The 26,158-nt window shown below is 37.7% G+C and overlaps 1 protein-coding gene across 1 annotated transcript in view; it reads right to left on the bottom strand.

The window, feature by feature from the left end:
* Positions 1–26,158, bottom strand: part of WDR27 (WD repeat domain 27) — a 185,209-nt gene that overhangs the window by 91,977 nt on the left and 67,074 nt on the right. Inside the window, exons 17-19 of the mRNA XM_018559968.1 lie at positions 14,305–14,426; positions 10,168–10,301; positions 2,194–2,288 (exon numbers count right to left, since the gene is read on the bottom strand). Coding sequence (XP_018415470.1) covers positions 2,194–2,288; positions 10,168–10,301; positions 14,305–14,426 — 351 coding nt within the window. The remainder of the gene's footprint in view (positions 1–2,193; positions 2,289–10,167; positions 10,302–14,304; positions 14,427–26,158) is intronic.

The raw sequence follows: 26,158 nt of genomic DNA, 5'->3' as shown, positions 1-26,158 counted from the left end.
TATATAATGTTTAGTATTAAATATATTAAATATATATATATATGACAATATTAACATGTTAAAAATCTATATAAAAAACATTAAAAAAACCTGCAAATTAATATTTCATATTGCTTCCCAAGTTTAGCAGGTGCATTTAATGCTATTTTAATGGAATGGGATTTACCTGCTATGGATCACAGCTGTGGATGTGGAAGTTACTCATACAACCAGATGAGAGACTAAGGAGATTCACAGCTTGAATGTTTTCCTATTAGGTACAAGAGGAGCCTGTATTACATCCCATAGGTGATGGAAACGCATGGTTATGAATAAAGTCCCACCAAAAACAAGTGGTCTGTATTACTTCATATAGGTTTATTAAACTCTGGTTTAAGAGATATTTCAAATATGATGAGGAAGGTGATTTGTATTACATCATACACATCACTAAACACATGTGGAAGAAGAAGTCCAACTTCGGGTATAAGCAGATGACAGTAAATGCTTCACTCAGTTACATAGCGTACTCTGTGAGGTGCTTGTCCTTCTAATTCTATCCTTGATATGGATCAACAGAATTCATAAACCATTATATCTGTCTCAAAATCCACTGTGGCAACCCACTCACCAGTCCCAAATAACTCATACCATCTGATTTAAACAATCATGTAAGCAGGCATAAGAAGTTTAGAGTCAGGTAGATACAAAAATATATACTTGCAGTTAGTTGCACTGGAGGTAAAGGTATAAGGAGATAGTGAGGGTTGTAGTCCTGCTGTGGATGTAATCCCAGGATGGTTGAGGGTTAATGCATGCAGTGTTTGTAGCTCCTGTATGACGGAGGTTAAGCTGAAAAGGCTCTCAAGTCCAGAATGGCGAGGGGTTAAGCTCACAGTGGCTGCAAGTCCAGGATGGCACGGTTCAGGTGAGTACAATGTACTAGAGTACTTCAGCAAGGGAGCGGTCTGACAGTGTGGTGGGAATGCTCAGTGTCCACCACAATACCAAGATGCTGAGCATTTCCAATTTAAGCCGACAGCCAGCTAGAGGGAGGAGGAGCAGAGTAATGCTGCGGGAGAGGGCGGCATAGGACACTGTTTCTCGAGCACAGCCAGGTGAATCTGTTATAGTGCAGTACTATTTAAAAGGTAGGAAAAATAGATTGAAATAGAAGATATAACCTCCTTTACCTCCCCTGACAGAGTTGTGAACATTTTATGTAGTGTACTCAGGCAGAAGGACAAGGCTGGCACAAAGGATTATTCCTGCTTCAACATGCCTTTTCTGATCCTCTAAGCAGGCATGTTCATGATAAGATATTTGAGAAAAATATATATTTCAGTGATTAGATCACACTCTGATGGCTGACCACTATCTGATGTCTACTGGCAAGTTCTTATTCTTAAGGTGGAAATCCAGCCAAACCTTTTTTTATTTGGATAGAATGGAAAGCATTAGAATCTGTACTGGGTTATTTCTGCAATCCGTCTCCGCTGGGGAGATTTTTCCTAATTTCCTGTACTAGAAACACAAAATGAAATTAGCAGATATAAGCAAAATCCAACCAATGACAGTTGTCACCATAACAAGTGTCACCAATGGAAGATATCTCCTCTACAACTTCTCTGGTCAAAACCATAAAAATCTAGAAAAACTTTTTGACTGGAGATCTACTTTAACTTAAAAAAAACAAAAAACTAGACCCAAGAACAAAAATGTTATATATTACAATTAGTCCATAGATGTGGTGGCTTCATTAGTTGTTTTTTTTCCCTAGCAACTACGGAGAATAGGTATGGATCTTATCAGAAATTCAGTGTCACTGTCACTTCCCATGAGCTAAACTAGACGCATAAAAATGTTATCTTCTTTCCTGTACACTACTAAGCTCCCCTTACACCATGTAATGGAGTTGAACAAAGGCACACATATTTAAAGTTCATTCTCAGTGGCAACCATGGATTCCTCCATAGATATAGTAGAGTAGTGGTACCTATAAACATTTCTGTCTTTTTGATTGCAAAAAATGTATCAGTTTGACACTCACCCCAATATTTACATGGTGATCAGTATATGTAATTGTACAGGTGATCCTGTACAAGTTTTTACTTGACCTCAGATACTAGGTTGTCTGTAAAGAGCAAGGCAGAGTAAGCTGCTAATGCCTATAAAACATTTTCAGAATGCAGATCAAAGATTAAAAAAGGATACGGGAGTAGAAGTCATTCACCGCTGAAATGCCAGTAATCTCCACTGAGTCCAGATGAAACTTTTCAACTGTTTTACATACACTCTTCTGTTCATACCTACAAAAATACACATATCAATAGGTTGTATAAAAGCAAATACATTGTGCTGTGAACATCATTAATATAGTCTATCATGCTTATATTCATACTTAAGAACATGTTGATGCTTAATAGTCTCAGTTTACTAAGTAAAACCATAATTTGTCATAGATAATTGGATTTGAACAACTATAGACTATCAGTGCTGAAAATAATACATAACTCAATTTAATTTGGCAAACAAAGAATGTATTATACACTGTCTGTCCAAATAAAAGTCACCAGCTGGATTTAGATAAGCGAATAGGCTAGAGCTGCAGCTAACGATTATTTTCAAAATCGATTAGTTAGCCGATTATTAAGTTCGGTTAATCGGATAAACAATAAAATACATTTTAAAAAATGGCTCCAGTGATGGACTACTAGTTTGTATTGAGGTTGTAGTCCATCACAGGAGCAAGCTTGGAGCGGTGGAAGTAAAAAAAAAAAAGTGTGGTGTGCAATATAGTGAAATGGAAAGTGTAAAATTATACAGCGGCACAATGCAGAATGGCACCGGCTATAGAGGAGCACAACAAATCCCAGCAATAGTACAATATACAGCGTAATGCAGAATATCACCAGCTATAGAGGAGCACAACAAATCCCAGCAATAGTACATTATAGCTGGTGGTATTCTGTATTACGGTGTATAATGTACTGTTGCTGGGTTTTGTAGTCCTCTATAGCTAATGGTATTCGGCATTGCAACACTGTATGGTGGTATTCTGTATTACACTGTATAATGTATTTTTGCTGGGATTTGTAGTGCTCCTCTATAGCTGGTGGAATTTCGCATGGCGCTGTATAATGTATTATTGCTGGGATTTGTAGTCCTCTATACAGCGCAGTGCAGAATATCACCAACTATAGAGGAGTACAACAAATGCCAGCAATAGTACATTATACGTACAGTGTATAATGTATTGCTGGGATTTGTATTCCCATGTATAATATACAGCACAATGTACCATCAGCTATAGAGGAATACAAATCCCAGCAATACATTATAGAGCACCATGTGGGAGGCGGGGGGGGTGCGCAGGCTTACCTGAGCAGTCTTCCAGCAACTTGCTTCTGAGATCAGGCCTGTCTATCTGCCGCTGTCATCCCCCCACACCTGCTCCTCCTTACTACATCTCCCTGCGTCCCTGTGCCGATGGTGGATGTGGGCGGGCGGTGAGTGTGAGGCGGGAAGGAGGTGTGGCGTGTAGAGCGTGGATGCGGGCGTGCGGGTCTGGCAGCGGTGAGCGTGAGTTGGGGAGGAGGTGCGGTGCGCAGCGTGTGTGGAGCTGTGAACAGGGCCAACTGATCGGAAGCCGATTAATCAATTATTGAAAAAGTTGACAACTTTTTCAATAATCGATTATAATCGATTATGTCGATTAGTTGTTGCAGCCCTAGAATAGGCAAGAGCCTTCCACTGGATAATAGATTTAGGTTAAGCAATGCTATGTGCCCACAAAAATGAGGTCAGCTGCCTACTTGAATATACTAAATGGGCAGGTTTTTCCATTAATGGATTTTTTTCTTCCCTGCTGGCACGGCATATTCCAAGATGACAATGCCAGGAATCATCGGGCTCAAATTGTGAAAGAGTGGATCAGGGAACGAGACATCATTTTCACACATGGATTGGCCACCACAGACCTTAACCCCATTGGGAATCCTTGGGATGTGCTGGAGAAGACCTTACACAGTGATCCAACTCTCCCATCATCACTGCAAGATCTTGGTGAAAAATGAATGCAACTCTGGACGGAAATAAATAATGTGACACTGAATAAGCTTATCAAAACGACACCATGGCAAATATGTGCTGTAATTAAACCTAAGGGTGATCCAACGTAATATTAGAGTGTGTGACTTTTTTTTTTGTTGGACAGGCAGTGTAGCTCATTGAGTTAACACTAATGTCACATACAATAAATAGCCACCTTCAGGATATTAATCTCTGATAGGTGACATTTAAATAGAAAAGCATGGTAATGGTATAATCACATCAGTATTTTCCAAATTAATGTACACTATTGGATTATTAAGGTATTTAACAGAATGCTGTGCTAGGTTTTTACTTGGAATTTCAATAACAGTAACAGGATAATGACTCTTGCAACAATAATGTGTTTCAGTTTTCAGACAGATAATATTACAAGTAATAATCCTGTGAATGTCTGCCTTACATATGTCAGAAGAATATGTTTTATCATTTTTGTTCTCTGGAATGTTCAGTTCAAGATTTGTTTAATTAAGTGGAACAGCTAGTACAAAAACAAGACTTTATTTAGAAGACAATGAAGAGGAACTCAGCACCACACTCTGCGGAAAAAATAATTATCTGGATGAAAATCTCAGTTATTAATATGTTTGAATTATAAGCCAATTGCTCATTATGAGACATAACAGATTTAATCAAAATATCCACAAACAGGAATTAGCTGTCCAAGTTTGTTGATGAATATGATGCACAGTAGTTTCTGCCTTCTGAAGAGAAAAGGAATGCTCTAGTGTTTCAAGCGTATATGTCAAAGCAAAATTAAAAAGCATATAGTATAACATATAAGTACATGCACATTTCCACCTGTTTTATCTCTTCAATCTCTTAGCTGCTGGACCAATTTTTTTCTTTTTACACACATTTCAAAATGCATTTTTGGCCCAAAGGCTACTTATAACTTCTACAACATTTTCTGAAAGTGGAGAAGCTGTAGAATAAGAATACATTTTGGTCCTGCAGTTTTTTGGGGGCTTTACTTCTCTTTTGGGTCACAGGAGTACATTCACTACTGCACTTTTATGACCCAAAGTCAGCATAGCAGACTACTGCCCGATATATGCTGACAGTGTAGAGCCTTGCTACAGCTGGGACATATTTCAACAATATTGTCGCATTTACCAAGCTGCTTAATTGAAGGCTTGCTCTGCCTTTTTATAGCCAGAGTCAGCTGTGACCGCCACTGTTTGTCCATTCAATGAGTACTAGAAGAACAGAGGGGAGGGGGAATCCCTGCCGGGGGGGAAATGACTGACAGTCAACAGTCTTCATGGAGAACATGAGCTGAACAATCAAGATTGCTCAACTCTTGGTATATAGAGATGACATATGACAGCTGCAGTGTCCCACTTTGGCTCCCATTCAGGTGCGTGCTTTCACGAGCGTTCACAAAATCTGCACAAACACAGAAAGCGCTTCTGGTGCCATTACTAATGCATTGTATTTATTTATTTTTTTGCAATGGTACATTGACCCCAGGACAGTGTCCAGTTATCCATGTCCTTTGTTTGACAATTCCTTGCATAATAGTTTTGAAAATAGCCAGAATTGATTTTCAAGATTTGCCTCCCTTCGACTCCTATGGGGTCCCCAATAACATTCACAATCTGCACATGTTATGACAAGTTTGCTGAACATCCCATGAATTGATCCAAAGCACATTCACCCATCACTAGAAATGACTTATGTAGGATTGGTCTTGTAGTAGGTACAAGGTGAGAAATACAAAGAACTATACAGGTTGGCAGTGATTTCACAGCTGTTATGTAGCAATTGGGAAAGCATGCAATCATAGTGAAAACATTGTACATATGAGGAGCAACAATAAAGTAAGCTTTAACTAATTTTCTCCACAAGGTTCTCTCAAATACCTCTATTCTCTTCTCAATGATACATATGTTTAACTATATAACCTGCCACCTACATCTGAGGCAATACATTTACATTAAATTGATTTTGGTGCTGAGGGTGGTTGAAAGCAAGAAAAACAAAAGTTACTTGTGAAATACCTTTTTTGATATGTAGTCATTTTTATTTCCAAAATCCCACAGTATAGGTCACACAAACTCTGCTAAAAGGGCTTGAAGGAATGACAATCAGGCACACTCAGTCAAGTTATGCTTCTGCTTGAACACTGGCTCTCTGCTTTGTCAGGAAACATGTGACTAGTGCTGGATTGGTTCACAGTAAAATAGAACAAAGGCAAACACTTCACATCTGCTAATAATTATGTGCTCTTAACTTTTATATTTCTATATTTTTAAAGAGGATCTGAATAAAAAGTGAGCATTTTTGTTAGAGGGAACATCTAGAAGTAATATTTGTGCCTATGCAGTACTAAACTTGCCTCTTTTGTTTTAAATCCCTCCAGAAAAACAGAAGTGCCTGAATCCTTATAGATGTATATCTTTAGTGTGAGATAATCTAATGATTTGGGGTAAGATATGGTGACATCACAACGGTGAAGGATTGTTAGGGAACCACGAAACTAGACTCAAACTTAAAGTCCAGGTTTAAAATATAAAAGGAGTATATTGAAAACAACAATTAACATAAATGGCAAAAACAATGGAGAAAGTCCAGGACGTAATCAGTGCCAAGCCAGGGGTCAGATGCTAAAACAGGTAGTCAGCCAAGCCAGGCCAGGGAGCATGGAGAGCGGGATGAACAGAAACAAAGCTGGAGTCAGGAACCAGGAGATCAGTCAGCCAGAGCCAGGATCATACACGGAAATCAGGAACAAGAGCAGCACATTTGTTTGATCAGAACAAACACAAGGGCGGAGTCTGAATGGACAAGGTGAAGGTTAAATATTGACCTGGTGCTTGCATCATCACTCTGAGACAGGGATTAGCCAGGAGTTGGCCAGTCGCAGCAGAATGATGATGTTTGTGGGTTTGGACATAAGAGGGCACCAAAGAGCAACCACAGTGTCAGAAACACTACAAGCTATGCACAAGCGACTGCACAAGGAAGGGCAAGAAACCCTGACAAGGGGCCTGCAGTACAAGGATTAACCTGCTTCTACTTTATTCATTCTGTGGCTCTGGGAACATTCTGCATTTCCTGCTGCTTCTTGAATATTTCCCCACCAGTCATCAGATCATCAGCCATCAGGGCAAGGCCTTGCTCCTCCAGAGTATGTAAAATTAGTAATGGGGAAAAGATCTGCCATGCCTTTACAGCAGTTAATATAGACGTATGATAACAAAACCTTAGTCTGTGCAACATAGCTAATTCAGTCTTGAAGACTTTCGGTAACTGATCACACAAATAAACCCCTCTCCAGTGTGCCTTTCTTCATAGTGCAAAACAATTTCAGCATCATTATCAATTTCTGCATTTACAGACAAAATAAACCACTAACGATTATTTGAGTTATTAACCGCCAAAAAAACACGTCTTTCCACGTGCATGGAAAAGAACATTTTCGTCACACTAAAATATGTGCTAGGCTTAGAGGCTCTTCCGGCTGCATTGCCAATTCATGTTCATATTGCAACCAGAAAAACATAGGTAAGCATTTCTTGATAACCCAAACCAGAAGGGACTGTTCTAATCCAAAATTTCAGGATTTGTTAAATATTTCTGTTGGATTTTTTTTTTTTTAATAGTGCATTATTTTAAAACCACATAGCAATAACTTTCTTTCAACACTAAAGAAAATGGCAAGTGAATGCAAGCTATCCATGTCATCATGGCTATTAAAAATAGATTTAATATGGATATTTAATAGGATGGTATTGCCACATAAATGTTATGGCATAACATTACACTTATATTACAAAACCAACACTTATAATTGATAAATGTATTCATAAGTTTATACTGCTTGATTAACAAAATATATGATTGCTTGCAGAAGAAAAAACAACAATTTTAAAGGTAAGTTACAGCCGATTTGTGGCTGCTTTGGGAACATTAGTAATAGCTCCTATTACTATTATTTATTACAAGTATTTATTTAGCGGTGACAATTCATGCAGCGCTTTACATAGCCACACATTCACATCAGGCCCTGCCCACAAGGAGCTTACAATCTAAAGTACCCATCTTACATGCATACACACAGAGCTGATTTAGACAGGAGCCAATTAACCTACCAGCATGTCTTTGGATTGTGGGGGAAACCCACGCAAGCACGTGGAGAACATGCAAACTTCTTACAGATAGTGTCCTAACTGGGAAATGAACTGGGGACTCATAAGTGAAACATACTGCACAATACATAACATGCATTTTCAAAAAAATGATGTGTTTTTTGTTAAATTTGTGTTGTTAGTGTTGTGTCCCCACTGAGGAAATTCCCCCTATTTGTCCTGGTGACCATTGTCTCCAGTACAGGAAGTGATGGAAACCCAAACTTTTGAGTTGTCACAGGAACAGGAGATGAGGGGAAATCTTCCAGTGGAGAAACCTTTTCTACCGACAACTGTCTAAAAAGGATTCCCTGTTGCTCTGAAGAAATTTCCTTGCTTACCGATTACTGAGACAGGAAGTGAAGGGAAATCTAAGGGCAAAAAAAGAAAAAAAAACTGACAGGGATCTTAACTATGCACTACTCTATCAAAATCTAAAAAAGGTGTTGACTTTACATGCACTTCAATATACTACATGGTCAAAAAAAAGTAACCACCTGGATTTTGGGCAGTGCTATGATCTGGGGATTCTTCAGTTGGTCAGGTATAGGTTCACCAATGTTATGTCCCACAAAAAAGGAGGTCAGCTGCCTACTTGAATATACTGAATCACCAGGTTTTTCCATCAATGGATTTTTTTCTTCACTGATGGCACAGGCATATTCCAAGATGACAATGCCAGGATTCATTGGGCTCAAATTGTGAAAGAGTGGTTCAGGGAGCATGAGACATCATTTTCACACACGGATTGGCCACCACAAAGTCCAGACCGTAACCCCATTGGGAATCTTTGGGATGTACTGGAGAAGACCTTACATGGTGTTCCAACTCTCCCATCATCACTACAAGATCTTGGTTAAAAATGAATGTAACTTTGGATGGAAATAAATGTTGTGACATTGCATAAGCTTATGGAAATGATGCCACAGCTAATGTGTGCTGTAATCAAAGCTCATGGCAGTCCAGTGAATTATTAGAGTGTGCCTTTTTTTTGGCCAGGCAGTATATGCTGTAAACCTTTCCACTAAAAAAAAGGGTAAAAACAGTATTTTTAGTATGTCTACACAATGTGAAATCTATACTTGAATGTTTATGCACAATGCTTAAGCAAAAGCATGCACTGGCATGCTTTTCAAACACAAATATATGCAATGATGTCATATATAATTGTACGTGTATGTAATTAATCAATATAAAATGCTAAAATAAATGTTTATATGATGCACATTACTGCATACATATAGGTGTAAAAGGACCATAAAGTATACAAAAATATACCTACTACATTCTAATATGCAACTGTACTTACACTAGATTCAGTGTCAAATAAATCAGCATGTCTCTTTGCTTTGTACACCTTTTTCAGGTTCTACTCTTTAAGTCTTATTTCTATTTTCTTTAACCATATTCTTAGACCCCAAAACTGAATGGCTTCTGTTTAGCTTTTGCACCAGGGCGCTGAGGCTCTTTACAGCTTTGAAAACGTATGTATGATATAGAACTGATTTTTTTTTATGCTAATGAGTTAAGAGAATTGTAATACTAAAATACTATCTAAAATTGATTGTTTATCTTTTGTCATAAGCAATGCATAATTAACACACAATAGGCTCAATTCACAAGTCTTTGACACAAGCATAAGGTTCTTTATTTTTTTGCCATATGACTGCATACTTAAATCTTATTGGACTCAATATAAAATATAATATTAAATATATAATAAAAATAATAATAAAATAATAAAAATAAGTGTCACTCTTTTTAAAATAAGGAGCCTTTTGTTGCTATGTTAGCTTTATGCATTGTGGCTTCTAAACACTCTACCTTGCTTCTTATTAGTAAGCATAAGCAATGTGCTTTGGTTATAAAAAATGAATGCATGTAACTGTACGCTTTGTCCAGTGTAGGAATATAGTAATCATGTACTTAGAAGATTGCACTTTACCGTTTCAAGTCATTTTTGGAATTATCCAGATGATATTTCATGAGATGAATCTCTGCTCCAGATGCCAAAAGAATAAAGGTATCCATGTAGTAAAACTGGGGGAAACGAACAGGCCTAGAGAACATTTCCTTACCCTAAAAAAAAAAAGCAGAACAAATTATGAATCATTAATGGAAGATGGAAAATTAAGTTTCCATTTTCTCATTTAAATGGTAACCGCTGGTTTCTGAGTGTCTGTGATAGGAGGACTTTAGGGGGTACATAAGGGCATTTGCTGCATTTGTTTATTGGCTTCATTTAAATGGTAACTGCTGGTTTCTGAGTGTCTGTGATAGGAGGACTTTAGGGGTACATAAGGGCATTTGCTGCATTTGTTTATTGGCTTCATTTAAATGGTAACTGCTGGTTTCTGAGTGTCTGTGATAGGAGGACTTTAGGGGTACATAAGGGCATTTGCTGCATTTGTTTATTGGCTTCATTTAAATGGTGACTGCTGGTTTCTGAGTGTCTGTGATAGGAGGACTTTAGGGGTACATAAGGGCATTTGCTGCATTTGTTTTTTGGCTATTACTGAGGCCACTTGGGCAAAACACATAAACATGGAAACTTGTTTTTATCCTGTACTGATGGATTCATATGTTCAGCAGCCTCTAGAGTGCTGGCATTTTTAGGAAATTGTTATATAAACAGTAAAAGAAGTGTTGCTGTGCTCCTTTCCTGACAGAAGTTTCGGCAATGTTAGAGTGGATGAGCTGATTGTCTGGAAAACTTATAGTACATCACTTTGGGACCATCTTGTAGAGTTTGCAGCAGTGGCTGTGTGGTTCAAATGGGCCACATAACATGAATATGGTAGGATCATGTAAAGGTGAGTATAAGACCTTGGGCTGAGGGGAGTCATGTAAAGGAAAACTTTATGAAAGTTATCCTTTAAATGAAATCTGTTCAAGCCCTCTTAGAAAAGATAGTATTAAAGGAAAATTTTTGAGAGAGTAAAATGTACTCTTCCCAATCGTTTGAACTGCAGCTGTCACACGCTGGCTCTTTAGCTCAAGAACTGAGCGATTACAAACTGATGATTGCTCATCTCATGGCTTCTCCTTGTAGACAGCGGTGACTGTCAGTCACTGCTCCCTGCAGGGATTTCCCCTCCCTATGTTCCTCCAGCACTCATTGAAGGGACGGACAGGGGAGGGGCAGGCACAGCTGGCTCCGGCACTACAGAGGCAGAGCCAGCTGTCAATCAGGCTGCGTTGTGGATCCTGACAGTACTGTCAGGATCTTTACCGGCTGCAGCATGGCTCTGCGATGTCAGCATTAGTAAATGTACTCCTGTGACCCAAAAAAGAACTAAAGACAAAATAAAAGGTTTGGCTATAGTTCTCTTTTAAAGACATAGACAACCAAGCCACCAGCATTTGGTAGTGGCTGGGAAGTTGGTAACATACACATTAATCTCAATAAAAGTTTCTGACAAAGTCACTTGAAGCTGTAGCAGTATTTACTCTGGTAGCGGGGCTATATTTAGCAAAAGAAACAGTATAAACATACTTATAGGCACCATTAAAAGCTGTTGGCTCCAAAAACTCCAACCCTTTACATTTTTATAATAACAGTCCTGAATTTAATTTACTCTTGACATAATTTGCTCAGCTTGAGCCATTGTTATTATTATTATACAGGATTACAATATAAGAAAGACATTACAATCACAATACAATTCAAGACAAGATGGTAAGGAGGGCCCTGCCCCTGGGGGCTTACAATCTAAAAGGGAGTGGCAAGTGATACATGAGGAGGTAGCTGCATGGGTATGAATTGTTTGAGAATGTGATGGTTCAGTGGTTAGGTTGAGTTGGGATAGGCTTCCCTGAACAGATGAGTCTTAAGGGATCACCTTAAGGCAGTCAGAGTGGAAGATAGTCAAACAGGTTGGGCTAAAGAGTTCCATAGGATGGGAGAGACTCTAGTGAAGTCCTGGAGGCGAGCATGGGAGAAGTTGACGAGGGAGCTGGAAAGCAGAAGGTCTTTTGAACAGCATAGACTTGGATAGAGACAGGAAGGGTTAGAGCTTCTGTCTGGTTTTTATGGCTGTGTGTCTCCGTAATTTCCCCTAATTTCTGATCAGAACAAGAAATGATCAGGGACACAAACAAAAACATACAGGAAGGTTTAGCATTTTGTACAATGTTATTATACTGTAGCTGTGTACATTTCCTGTCCTAAACTCCTATCTCCATTTCAATGTCACCAGAAGTGATGGAAAATCTCCGCAATGGGGACACAGAAATGAAAATGAGATATATTAACTCCTCACGTTACACATAACGAAAAGAATTACTAGAGTTAGGCTTTACGCTGCAGCCAGGCAAAAAACAAACAAAAAGTGCAATGACCAAGTGCCATAAAACGTTAACATTTATTAATGATAAAAACATATATTACGCTGGCCACGGCATGATGGGCTTACTATCTGGAACCTTTCCCACACTGGCTGCTAAAACACTTTTCTGCCCATGAGGCTGTGTGAGTGCATTAGCACATATGCTTTTATCATCAATACATGTTGAAGGTTTATGGCACTAGGTCAATGTGTTTCTTTCTCTGTTTTATTGTTTCAGTTCTGAGGACATCCCTACCTCTTTGTAAAGGCCAAAGAATTCTGTCAATTGCTATCTTCTACATGCTAAGTATTGTTTATGGACTTGATCTGCGTTTGTCATCATTCACAGATTCCATCCATCCATTTATTTTTACCTTCATCAGTCTTATAGTGGCTCTTCAGATTTTATAACCAAGAGCCTTTTGGTACCTATTACCAGACACTATAAACTTCTATGGACATTAGCTCACACACTTTTTTTTTTTTAAATCTTGCGCCAGCTATTATTTTACAAAACTGGCAAAAATCCAAGTATTGCTTCCTTGTAATCATTAAGGTAAAAAGGAGCGATGGAGGAATTCTGTACGTAGAACTTTCCTAGAAATGTAATTTTCTGCACATCTGATCGTATGCCTACAAAGGAGGAGAGTGACACCATAATTTGTAATTAAAACTCGGAAGTATGGAATGTCACCTTCGTTCTCATTTGGCTATGAACGAGTATCATAACACTGTTTAAGTCTTCCATGTTTTGTTTTAACACTTCCTTCTCAGCGCTGTGCAATGCAATAGAATCTTATTGGCTCAGAGCGTATAGCACTATTATTTTAACTTTTACTATATAGCAAATGGAGGGAAGAGAAAATAAAGAGGCACCCAACTGGGAAATAACTGGGTCTTGAAGGGGCAGTTTTGATTCACTGATCATGCACTGGTGAGTTGGTTTCTAAGTCAAAAAGTTCATATTAGGAAACGGTTTCTGTAAACAATTAATGCATCATATAGTCCAATGAATGGAACACAATGTTACTGATGCACGAATGGATTGGTAAATACTACAAATTTAAATAATTACAGATGATAATAATTGGAAGAAATGTCCATAGTTAAGAATATTAAATACAGATACAACGTATCGTGGTGGTGCCCTTCATCAATAGTATTTAGGTAGTTGTTTAGTATTAGCTAAATTGACTTGAGGGATATATGCAGTACTAGGTACCTTAACTTATCACAAGGCCTAAGCATGGTCATACCGAGAGCAAGCACTTGTTAGTTTGAACAAGATTTTGCATTCCAAACCCCATAAAATCCAAGCTTGCTTCAACTATAACATACTCTTATAGTTGAAACAAGCAGACATCTTTATGCTACCATTTTCAATCAAATGATATCTGCCAAGGTAAAACAAAATTCAGCGAATAGCCTCCTATTCACTTGTGTTAGTACAGATATGAGTGAGTAGTGCAGGGTACATATCTGACACAAAAACCTGTGCAGTTTTGGCTGCTTCAGTATTTTTATACTAATTACAATAGCACAGCTGGTACTATCACAATGAAACCCTCTTACAAATGTAATTAACCTTAGTACATTTATACTTGTTCAAACAGATATGTATAATGCTGAGCACAATAAGCCAATGTATCCCAGTGGATATCACTGATGAAAAGCCTAAAATGAGAATAAAACGCACATGATTATTTTACATCTTTATATAAAAAGTGTTATCAATACAAAGGCATATTAATTACCAAAACAAGCTCTAGAGCGGTAGTTTTTGCATTCCAAATCCTCACTGTTCTATCATCAGAGGTAGACACCAACCAATTTCTGTTGTAGCTCCAGCCCAAACCATTGATTGCACCATCATGTCCTGTAAGAAAAAAGTTATAAATATGTTAATTAGGACATGAATTGCCATAACTTTCTTTAGTTTTAGATACAGTGAGGATTAGTTAGAACGTGGAAAGATTCACTCTCAATATGTCATGGTGACCACTGCGACAGAAAGTGATAGAGAGTAAAATTTAGTTTGTCACAGTGATGTTAATTCAACATTGGAATGAGGTACTTGGCTTTCACATACCACACCCCTATAATGTACATAATTATAACAAATATAATAAATGGGGCTTTGACGGGAACACCAAGAAGCTATAAACTTATTTGCACTGTTAAAACAAAGTTTATTTATCCATTTTTAAAGCTGCATAAAATATATGTCCATCCAATAAAAGGAACCTCCTATCTGACCAATACAGGCTGTATGAGTATTCCAATGATTTTACATATCTTGATTAGTAGAAAATATCCAGCATGAATGCATATAATGCTTGTAACCTTGACAGTACTGTAATGGTAGGCAATTATTGACGCATTACGCTGCAAAAGCTTCTTAGGGAGGTGGGAGGATGTTGTGATCCAAAACAAGGGGGGGGGGTTGGTTTAGTAGTAAACAGTGTACTACAGGATACCAAACAAACTACTGTTGGACCAATCAAAGTATACCCATGAAGCCTGGTGGGGTGCAAGTGATAGGAAACTTTTGAAAAAGGACATCTGTTCCAAAGACAACTATGAGGAAATGTCCCTAACTTTCAAGAGATTCACTCTCACTTTATTATGTGTCTTTAGGACAGGAAGTAAGGGAGATCTCCCTTATATAACAAAGACAAAAAAAGAAAGAGGTTTTAACCATTCTCACTCTATCAAAAAGAAAAAAAACAAGCCAGCTTTAGTGTTTTGAAGATCGGAGAGCTTTAAGAACTTTGGGTGCATTTTTTATATTATAAGTGCATACTTCTACTTATTTTCAAAAGAAAACAACACAGACTGTTTTATATTGTGATATATTTATTTTTCACATATATGACACATGTTTATTTATTTATTTAATATTGTTTTCACAATAATATTTTTTTCACATATATGACACATGTTCTTTGAAGATTTTTGTTTATTTATTTAATAAGGTTCATGTATGACACGCCTTTTATGACACCTGCTGACACATTTTATAACGTACTATAAGTTTTTAAATAAATATTTATTATATATACACTGTTTCACGATTGCTTGACACGGAGGTGACACCATATGATCCCTACCGTTATCTAATTTCCTGAAGGGCATTTAGCGCTGTACACTTCATTACACCAGCTTTAGATATAGTTTAAAATGTTATAATTTATTAGATATTTAAACAAATCAAGATGACATAAGACAAATGCAACTTAGACCTGAACAAAACTTGTTTGGTAATACCCTAAGTAACAATCCCCCTTGTTCTAAGCTTGACTTCCCACATACTGTTTATGGATAATCCAACGTTCAAGCAACATCATGTGAAATGTGAAAATTCTGCTTTTATTTTATTCACTCTCATGTGTAGCACAATAAAAAAAAGTTAATTTAAATAAATGCTCCATAGCACCCTTTTTCAAGCAGGAACCTCAATTATTTCTGAAAACATTGGCTTGACTTGATCATTACATTGACATGATAGCTTTATACAGCTGTACAGGTGAAACTCGAATAATTAGAATATCGTGCAAAGTTCATCTATTTCACTAATGCAACTTAAAAGGTGAAACTAATATATGAGATAGAATCATTACATACAAAGCAAGATAATTCAAGCTGTGATTTGTCATAATTGTGATGATTATGGCTTACAGCTCATGAAAACCCCAAGAACCCCAAATCCACAACCTCAAAAAAGTAGATTATTACATGCAATCAATAAAACAAGGATTGTACATAGAACAATATCGGACCTCTGAAAAGTACAAGCATGCATATGTACTCAGTACTTGGTTTCGGCCCCTTTTGCAGCACTTACTGCAATTACTTTTGCACGATATTCTAATTATTCGAGTTTCACCTGTATATGACATATCTTTTATATCTTTTTCCTGTTTATTCAGAAATTATAGTAATAAAAATAATAATACTAATAATAATATTCATTATTACTATAATATCGTATATAATTTATATACCTTACCCTCAGTAGATGTGGTTTGGACAATGGAAATATAATTTCTATACCTTACCCACAGTAGATGTGGTTTGGACAATGGAAATATAATTTATATACCTTACCTACAGTCGATGTGGTTTGGACAATGGAAATATAATTTATATACCTTACCTACAGTCGATGTGGTTTGGACAATGGAAATATAATTTATATACCTTACCTACAGTAGATGTGGTTTGGACAATGGAAATGTATTTCCTAAGCTACGCTAATGCCCTAACATCAATGATCTAAATCCTGACATCTCTCTATTACAAATGGGCCACACAGTGCCATTTGACCATCGTTTATTAGGGATTTTCCTCAATAATAACTAGAATCAAGACCATCATTATTGTTATCAGATGTGAACAGGTCATTTTTAATTAAAAGAAGCTCACCTGTAACTATACCTGCATACCTACACATATTTATTGTTCATGGCAAATAATCAAACAGCCAACATATTTCAGTGTGCTCAACATTCCCCTTCATCAGGGCTTGAATGCTAACAATGAATACACAAATATGCTGGACAATGGTTGCAGTGTAGAATGGATCATCAATTGGTGATTCAGGTCATCATACTGACAATGCCGTGATAAAGGTGGAATGTTGAACCCCAAAATGCGTTGCCGTGACTACTTGCCATGAAAAAAATAATTTTGCTGGACCTAACCTATTCAAGTCTTGTGGTGCCCTCAACCTCTTTATAACTTGGGATTTAGAGGCTGCATTCTTTGTGATGTCAATGGTCCACTTAGGAGCCCTTTCATAAAGACATGCTACGATCTTATTGCCACAATACTGCTGCATTAAAAAAGGCACATTTTTTTAAAAAAGCACAGCGGTGTGATTTGCAAATGTGCATGGCACTTTGCTTGCTTCGGGACTGCAAAGCTTCATCCATATTTATGACTGTGTAAAAAAATTCTGAGTAGGATAGCCCAGTCACATGACCTGTCAAAGCCATGTGACCAGCCTCTCCGTCTATGATGAAGTCATCTCAATAGTCTAATGCAGCAAACACTTCAGAGCACACTGCAGCTTGCATTTTAGGTATGATTGTGCAAAATGCAGGCTCAATGTGGAGTAAACACTGCAATGTCCAGTAGCGATATCCGCTCTCCATTTTCAATAGAAATATCTGGTCTCTAGTGAATTCATAGGTTGTATTCTCATCATTTCTTTGAACTTCAGAAAATGATTAGGCTGTATTTCTAGTCCTGTCACTGGAGTCTAGTAAATGGATAGTCTGCATTCTCCATTAAAAATAAAATAACCCATTACTCTATTGAAGTGAACTTTTCCATTCCCCAAGGATAAAAATACAGTGGTAACTTTATAATCTGCTCCATCAGCTGTTTTACACTTACTCCCTTTTCCTTCTTTCCAAAACATGCAGCCTAAAGAGGTTAAACAGTGCTGTTACTAATATTCAAATCTAAACGTTTTGTCAAATTTTGCAGCCAAGCTCTCTTCTGTATCTGAAATCAATCCTTCTAACCACCGAAGGAACCAGTAACACATTTCTTCACAGAAAAGGCAGAGGTTCCCTTGATGTGTGGAGTGCGATTGACAGCCTGGCTTTACCTTTTCTATGCTGTAGTAGAACCAAGATAGCAGCACCCCATAGGAGAATACCTACAACTGGTCTCAGAAGATTGACTGGAGCAGAGCTTGTGTTTCTTGGTTATGCACTGCTGACTTTTTTATAAGCTGAATAGTGTATATTTGGAAGCTGTTACTACTATAGAAAAAAAAATGGTTGCATTAACGTCAACAATCCTGCCCACTGTATTTTTTTTGTAATGTTTCATTTTAGCACACGACTTTCTATTCAGGTACACATATTATCGTGCAATACTGCTTGTACTAGTTAATGAATTGAGTCGTTTAAATCTAGATCCATTGTTGTTATCGGTTGCTTGTAAGTCATTTATTGAGAGGAATTCAATATTCCTCATTCCTATGAGGAAAACAGAGTCTCAAAAATAAGTTACAGGGATATTCACAAAAGGTTAAAGAGTTTGGCAGAAGATCTGCATACTGAAGCGTCTCACTCCTGGCTATAAATGTAGAGAGTCAGTGTTATTGCTGTTTTTACCAATCTTTTGTAAAAGCTTTTTTATTTTATGAAAACTTTTTGTTTTGCTGCTCTGTCTTTTAGGGCTAGTTCACACCAGAACTGCGTGTGTCTGCGCAGCTGCAATGCGATGCATTTTGCCTGGATTTACTGTGATTTTACTGCAATTGTACGGCAATTTTACCACGATTGATGCGTTTTTGTTTTTTTTTGCTTTAGTTTTTTGCTTAAAATGGGATTTCAGGTGCGTTCCAGTGCGTTTTTGATACGTTCTGGTGCGATCCGTTGCAGCTAAAATAGGGCAAGCAGTATTTTTTCCTGACTGCATCAGAACGGACTGCACTGGTGTGAATGGGGCACCAGAAATCCCATAGGAAAGCATTGTGATGTATTTTAGGTGCAGCAGCCAAACTGGCCTGCATCACAACTGCATCCGGTGTGAACTAGCCCTTATTCTTGTGTTGTATTCTGATCTCTAGTTTCAAAATAAATATGTTTTTAATCCAAGTTTTTCTCTTCTTTAACATTTGTGTGTCATGAAAAACAGAGTATAGGAATGATGCTGTTGAGAGTTTAATGTATAAGTTCATTTGTTTCCATTACTCACTAGAAAGCAAATGTGAGTACTACTAAAACATTTGCTATAGTAATTTATGTTCATTATCTTACAATAAGTAAAGCAAGGAATGGCATAAACAGGCAATGCTAAGTAAACAGTGATAGAATATAATATGGTGCTCATTTTAATAGCTTGTCAGCTTAATGGTTTATAGGGTAACAAGAGCTTCACAAGCCTTGGCATTATTGGCAGCTATATCTTATAAAAGTGAACGTGAATAAAAGATATATAAAAAAAACAAATGAAATTTACAGAGAAAAACACTTGCTCCTCTCTAGTATCTGCTGTCATTATTCGTTATCACTAGAAAGGCAAAATGCGGCATAGATGGGATTAAATGTACTTTTCACTATTTAAAGTGATATTAAAGTCAAAAGGTGTTTAAGCTATTTCAAATGCTGAATAAATTCCGTACAATGAATGTTGCTGCTTCATATTTAAAAGTTTTAGCTTCCTACAGAATCAACTTGTCCCCTGAGTAGTGGTCCTGATCAGTGGCGTCACAAGGGGGGTGTGGCCCACACCCGGGTGCCACCATTGGAGAGGTGACACCAAAAATGACTCATTTTGGTGTCATCCCCTATGAAAAGTCAGGCACTCGCGAGAGCCCGACAGTGTCAGGAGAGAGGAGGGAACCTGGCAGCATACCTCATCCTGACGGGTGAACGTCCCCTCCTCTCTCTGCCGGTGTTCATCACCAAGATGGCCGCCGGCAGGCGTCAATAAGACGACCGCGCATGCGCGATGACGTCACGGCGGGCAGTCAGCCGGTCTCTGCTCCGGGTGTCACCCAGCCTTGGGACGCTCCTGATCCTGTCTCCTTTCCCTTGCAGGGTTTTATGGAGCCACCCTTGTGTTTGCTAATGAGCTGTGTATATCTCACATAGGCACAGCAAGGCAATCCGTCCCCCTTTTTCCCTCCTTCGAGTTAGAATATGGACAGCTGCTGGAGATTGCTCTGTCTCTTGTGATCTTGTACTGGACAGGAAGTTCAGGGAAGCTGAGCTGAGAGATCTGGAGCCAGCTGTTTGGAAACATGCTGACTGTAATGTTAGGGCAAAGATTAAATAATTTGCTGGTTAATGTATATTTGTTTGAGCTGTATTCATTATTGCATAAACGTTTAAGAGCATAGCACTTTGTTTATTATAAATTCTCCTTACAAACAAGCCGCACTTCCATGGATCTTCATAAACTCCCATGTGTAAAACCGCTCTCATGCGTTTCACCGATCTGGCTTAGTCATAGAGGCCTCTTTGATTAAGCAAGATTGGTGAAACGTGTTAGAGGTGTTATACGCAAGAGTTTTGTTTCACAGTATGTATTCATTATAGAAATAAAAAGTTGCTTCAATTAATGAAGATTCATGGAAGTGCGGCTTGTTTGTAAGGAGAAGTCATATGTTGGAGGTGTTTTGCATGCACACGTGGTATGATTATTGCTAAATGTGGCCTGGGAATTGGGGAGGTGGACTCTTTGCACTCTGTATATTATATTTATATTTGTGTTTCTTTTATATTCTTTACATATTTTAGAATGTATAAGAATTGCAATGTTTTAATACATTTTGTACGAATTACCTTTAAAGTGTACCTAAACGAAATGAAAAATGTATTATATTTTGCCGCTTACCAGTCCTTAGAAATGGTGGCTGCATCAGTTTTTCCTTTATTTTCCCCCTGGTGATCCTGCCAGTAACTCTCCTCCTGTGCTAGATTGGCAATGCTCACTTATTATACTATATCTATAAAAGAGCAGCATTGTCACTCTAGGAGCACCTCCACCTCCCCTCTTCTCAGTAAAATGGGGAAGTGCTCTCTAGTCCACAAAGATAGCTGATAAGAATGTAACTAATAAGAGTGCAGCACAGGCAGAGAGCACAGAAAGTTATCAGTTCACAAGATTTCTGGCAGGATCAACCGCTTTTTATTTTACATTTATCAGACAGATATAACAAGTCACTTTCAGTGGCATAGATAACATGTCAAAAGGAAGAAAATAAGAACAGTTCTTTGTTTTACATCTACTTTACAGAACCTGAATACAGATTACCTTTATGTGAAAGGACTACTAATATAGCTGATAAATATACATATATTTTTGATGGTTCTTATTACTCCCCGGGGGGGTGGGCGGAAGCTTTTATCAAAACTGGAGCAGACGGACTCTGCAGTAGCTGTTTATGTCAACCAATCAGCTTCTACCTTTTATTTTCAAATCTTACCTTAACAATCTGAAGAGAAAAGCTGATTGGTTAGATAGATAACTGCCCCAGATTCTGTCTGCTCCAGCGTTGATACATTTCCCCATCTGTGTTTTTCAGTGGGATTACTTAACAGAAAGAAAGCTTTGTATTTAAAATATCCCTCCCCAATATAACAAATGTCCCCCAATTATATTTAATTCTGACCCTAAAATCAGGTTCATAATTGTACACATGGATGCTGTTCTTATTTTTTGTATGTAAAATCACTTGCTTTTACCGCTTTATCATGCATTTATGCAAGCAAAGGTTTAAAGCAGCTTTTGAACAATAGAAAATCCCAGTAGGGACGGTCTATAAAATGGAGATACAAGGCATGTACGTAGTGTTAAATGGTGAAGAATACAACACTGGATTTGTTTTAACCACACAGTATGATAAATCACATTAAAAAAAAAAGGCCCTGAGCATGAATACATCCACATACACTTGTAAATGTTGTTAATACATATACAAGTTGTAGCTTAGATTTACCGGAACTTTATGGAAGTAGAAAGGTTCTAGCTAAAACAAGAAACGTATAAAGGGGTATAAATAATCACATTTTCGGATGTAAAAATAAAAAGTCACCACAAATTTTAAAAAAACACTCTTGGACATGCAGCAATTCACCATCTAAAAAAAAGAAACATATTTTTACAGCGTCTGCCAGTGTCAGATTGCTGCTACAAGTTAAAAAATCCTTAACCTATAAGTATATAACAAAATAAACAGTTTGGAAACCACTCTGCACTAACATATAACGGCCTTAATATGCAGTCTGGGTTGACTGAATACATTTTAATAACTTATTTATTAAAACAACAATGATTGCTATTTTTAAATAAAAAATAGGCATTACGCATTTATATTTTAATAGTACATTATAGTGATATAAACAATTTTTTACATAATACATTTACCCTAAGCACTGCTACATTGAATAACTCTCTGCAGTGTGTCCAGTCTCGAGAGGTTTATCTCTACATGCAGCTTCTGTACAGCTAATGGGCTGCACTCTGTAAAACCATCAGGCACTAAAAAAAGGCACCATGAGGGCTGATTTTCCACTGCTGATTACAGTACATACCTGCGGCAGCAGGAATGTAGAAAGTTAAAGCTAGTCCTGCAAAGTCTTCACAATAATGGTCTTGCCTCATATGCAATAGATTTATTCTAAAAAGAACATTAGTCCTCTCTGGTTTAAATTAACTTTTCCATTGTGAAACATTTTTATGGTTAAGCAAAATAAATTGGATGCTTAAACAGAAAAGTGCTAAACTAATTTAAGTTGCTGTCAAAAGCTGAGATTTATAGATTACAAATGAACCAGAATAGCAGAGGTTATGTTAACATATACAACATAATTTTTTTTTTACATTTCCCCCATGTTTATAGTATATGATCATTTTATATTTTAACTGAACTTTTTTACTACTTTCACTTTTTTCTGCTAAAACAACCATTAAAAGTTATATATTATTCACAGTGTTACTAGTATTATTATCATTATTATTATTTGTTATTAGCAGGCTTAGTGCCACATAAGTGGCATTTATTTTTGGATTACCGGTAAGTAACTGTGAAAACATATTCCCTTTCTTCGAATGAAAAATGTTTTCAGTTATCGATACTTAATATGTAAATAATTTTTTCCCCCCTACCTATATATACATTTATACACCACAAATGCATTGGCTTTCTAAAGCAGCATCTGCTGTAAATACTTTAGAGAGAGGCCACCGACCATGATGAAGACTTCTGCTTTAATCTCACAAAGTAGCTATACCTATACATTTTTCCAGCGGGCCCTCCTTTCTCCTCATATAGCATAAACACAATTTGTATACAAAAACATAGCTCAGTCAGTTGAACTATAGAGCTTTCACATTGTCTCTCTGATCAGGTCCGCCTGTCTGTTTTTCAGGCAGACCTGATCAGAAGCCCAATGTTAGTCTATGGGCAGCAGGATCTAAATGGACGGGCGCGCCCATTTACATCCAGTTTCCCCCTGCTCTGGCCAGGTCCAGATAAACAAACAGATCAGAGTTCCGGTTCACTGGACCTGATCGTGACTGATTGAAGGTAATCTGATATAAACGGACACAAGTCCATTTACATCCAATTCCCTATAGACCAACATGACGAAGGGTAACTGATAAACTGATCGTGATTGTAATAAACATATAGCTCAGGCATAAATTTGTAATTCATAGTCGAATACCCACAACAATAAATAAATACAAAATGAGTTTCCCCAACTATTTAAAAAACAATCACTTTTTTTTCTTATATATAATATGAATTATATTAGTACTAGTTAAGCACATTTATGTAAAAGTATTTACTAAACATAGTATTTTTTAAGTTCTAGAAAACTTTGTGATTTATGCATTCCATTTGTCTACTTTCAGTCATTTCAAGATATATTACCATTTTTGTGGCTGTATGACTTCATATATTTAATCATTGCTTTCCTTTTAGGAACACTTGTATGACTTAGTCCAAGATCAGCAAGCTTTGGTGGAGCAGATTCTTTAAAGTTTATTTAAACCTGAAAACTAAAACTTCAGATTATTAGTCCATAGATGTGGTGGCTGCATCTAATTTTTAGGTTTTACTTCCATTATGTTCAACAGAAGGTCTTGCAAGTAACATACCCTATTCCTGCTCACTTACTGTATTGTATCTTTAAAAGAAAAGCATTGCCACCATAGGAAAGGAAATGTGTTAGGACTATAGAACACATCCCCCTCTCCTCATTTTCATAACATGGGGGATTATGTTGTTCACAGAGGTGAACTGGGGAGCTAAGATAATGCTGCTTGGGCTATGGAGTGGCCCAAACGCTTTTATGTCACAGCCGGTACTGGCTGTTAAAAGAATTCTGCGAGATTGTGCTTGCGTGAGCAGAAAAAAAAAAATTACGTACATACACATCCATCTGCCAGGAAGAGTCTGCCATCCACCTGTGTATTTGCAACGGGCGGACATCAAGTGGTTAAGAAAATAAGTCTTTTGCTAGGATTAACATAGATGTTAATAATTGGCACTGACACAAACATAAACCTGTTCAAACACTTCCCAATGTAAGCCCTCTATAGAGAAAAAGTGTCCTTCATAAATGCTATGTGGAAATTCATTTTTTTTTAAATTGCTCAACAAATATACTGTTCACCATCTAGAACACATCCTGACCATTTAACCTTGGTAATATTTAGGAAGCTCAGAGCACAGGAGTGCCTAGGCACATAAAGTGATGGATACTGTTTAGGCACAATTAATGTTTCTAGATAATTCCTAATTGATAGCAAATTTTAGTTTTCTGAGTTCAGGTCCGGTTTAATAAGTGTTCTAGCTAAATACTACACACCAACGCATACATTTTTGAAGCTTATTCATTTTTTTTTATAAGAGCTCTATATTGATGTACCTTACTATATGAGATTTTTATAGAGAACATTTTTTTTTTATTGCTTTCTTTGTGCCCATTGAAAAACATTCAAGTAATAGAGGAGGCAAGGAGAAAATCTAATGGTAGCACATGCAAAAATAAAAATCTGGCAGAAGGTCTAATCCTTCTGCACTCCAAGTATACAAAAAAGGTGTTTTGTTTGTTTTTAAAAATTGTAGGAATTTGGTTGGCTTAAATGTGTTTCTTGTGTCTAGCTTAGCAGGTGACTCTATATACGTAAGCATAAAAAGTATTCAGGGCTTATCTCCTTTATGAAATAACTCCTTTATTGGCAAAAACTGCTAACAACACTAGGGGGTCTATTCACGAAGCAGCCGAAGGATCTAGCCATAGCTTCGGCCGATCCTTCGGCCCCAGGACCCCTTCGGTTCAGTAGAACAGCTCCCGAACTTAGCCGAACGGCTCAGTTGAACCGAAGGCATATGCCTCGGCTCGGCTGAGCCGCGCTGAATACCGAAGCTGTGGCCGGCCGACAGCCTGCTTCTGACAGCTGGGCGGAGCCAGCCGTGATCTTACAGCTGGCTCCGGTCACTTGCAGAGAGATCAGCGTCCCTGATCTCCAGACAGCAAACTCTCCCGGGCGCTCGGGCAGTCTCCCGCTCCCGGCCGCCAAGGAGAGAAACACTGCTTTTTCTTTTCTTTATTCTGACACGGAGCCGTGTCAGAATAGAAAAAAAATAATAATAACTTTTGCCCATAGGAATGCATTGCTAGATTCCTATTGGCTATTTCATGTTGCAATAGCCAATAGTAAACTAGCATTGCACCCGCCCTCTGCTGATGGTCCTGATGGAACTGCAGTAGGTATCTAGCAATGCAATCCTATGGGCAAATTTTTTTTTTTTTTATTTGTATTCTGACACGGAATAAAGAAAAATAAAATAAAAATCGGTGTTACTCTCCTGGGCGGCCGGGAGCGGGAGACTCCCAGAGCGCCAGGGAGAGTTTTTTTTTCTTTTTTTTAGATGGCAGCAGAACCGCGGCCAATAGAAAACTATTGGGCGGAGCTAGCTGTCATTGCTAGCTCCGCACAATCGTTTACTATTTATTTTTTTTACTTTTTAAACTCTTTTTCTGTTCTGCTTGTTCCCTCTGAGTGACCGAGCAGAACAGCCGAGCCGAATGCCGCTTAGCGGCATTCGGCTATTCACTCACTGCTGTT

The sequence above is a fragment of the Nanorana parkeri genome, unplaced genomic scaffold, assembly GCF_000935625.1.
Source record: "Nanorana parkeri isolate BGI_ZX_2015 unplaced genomic scaffold, ASM93562v1 scaffold424, whole genome shotgun sequence".
NCBI lineage: Eukaryota > Metazoa > Chordata > Amphibia > Anura > Dicroglossidae > Nanorana > Nanorana parkeri.
This window is presented reverse-complemented; position numbering and strand designations above follow the sequence as displayed.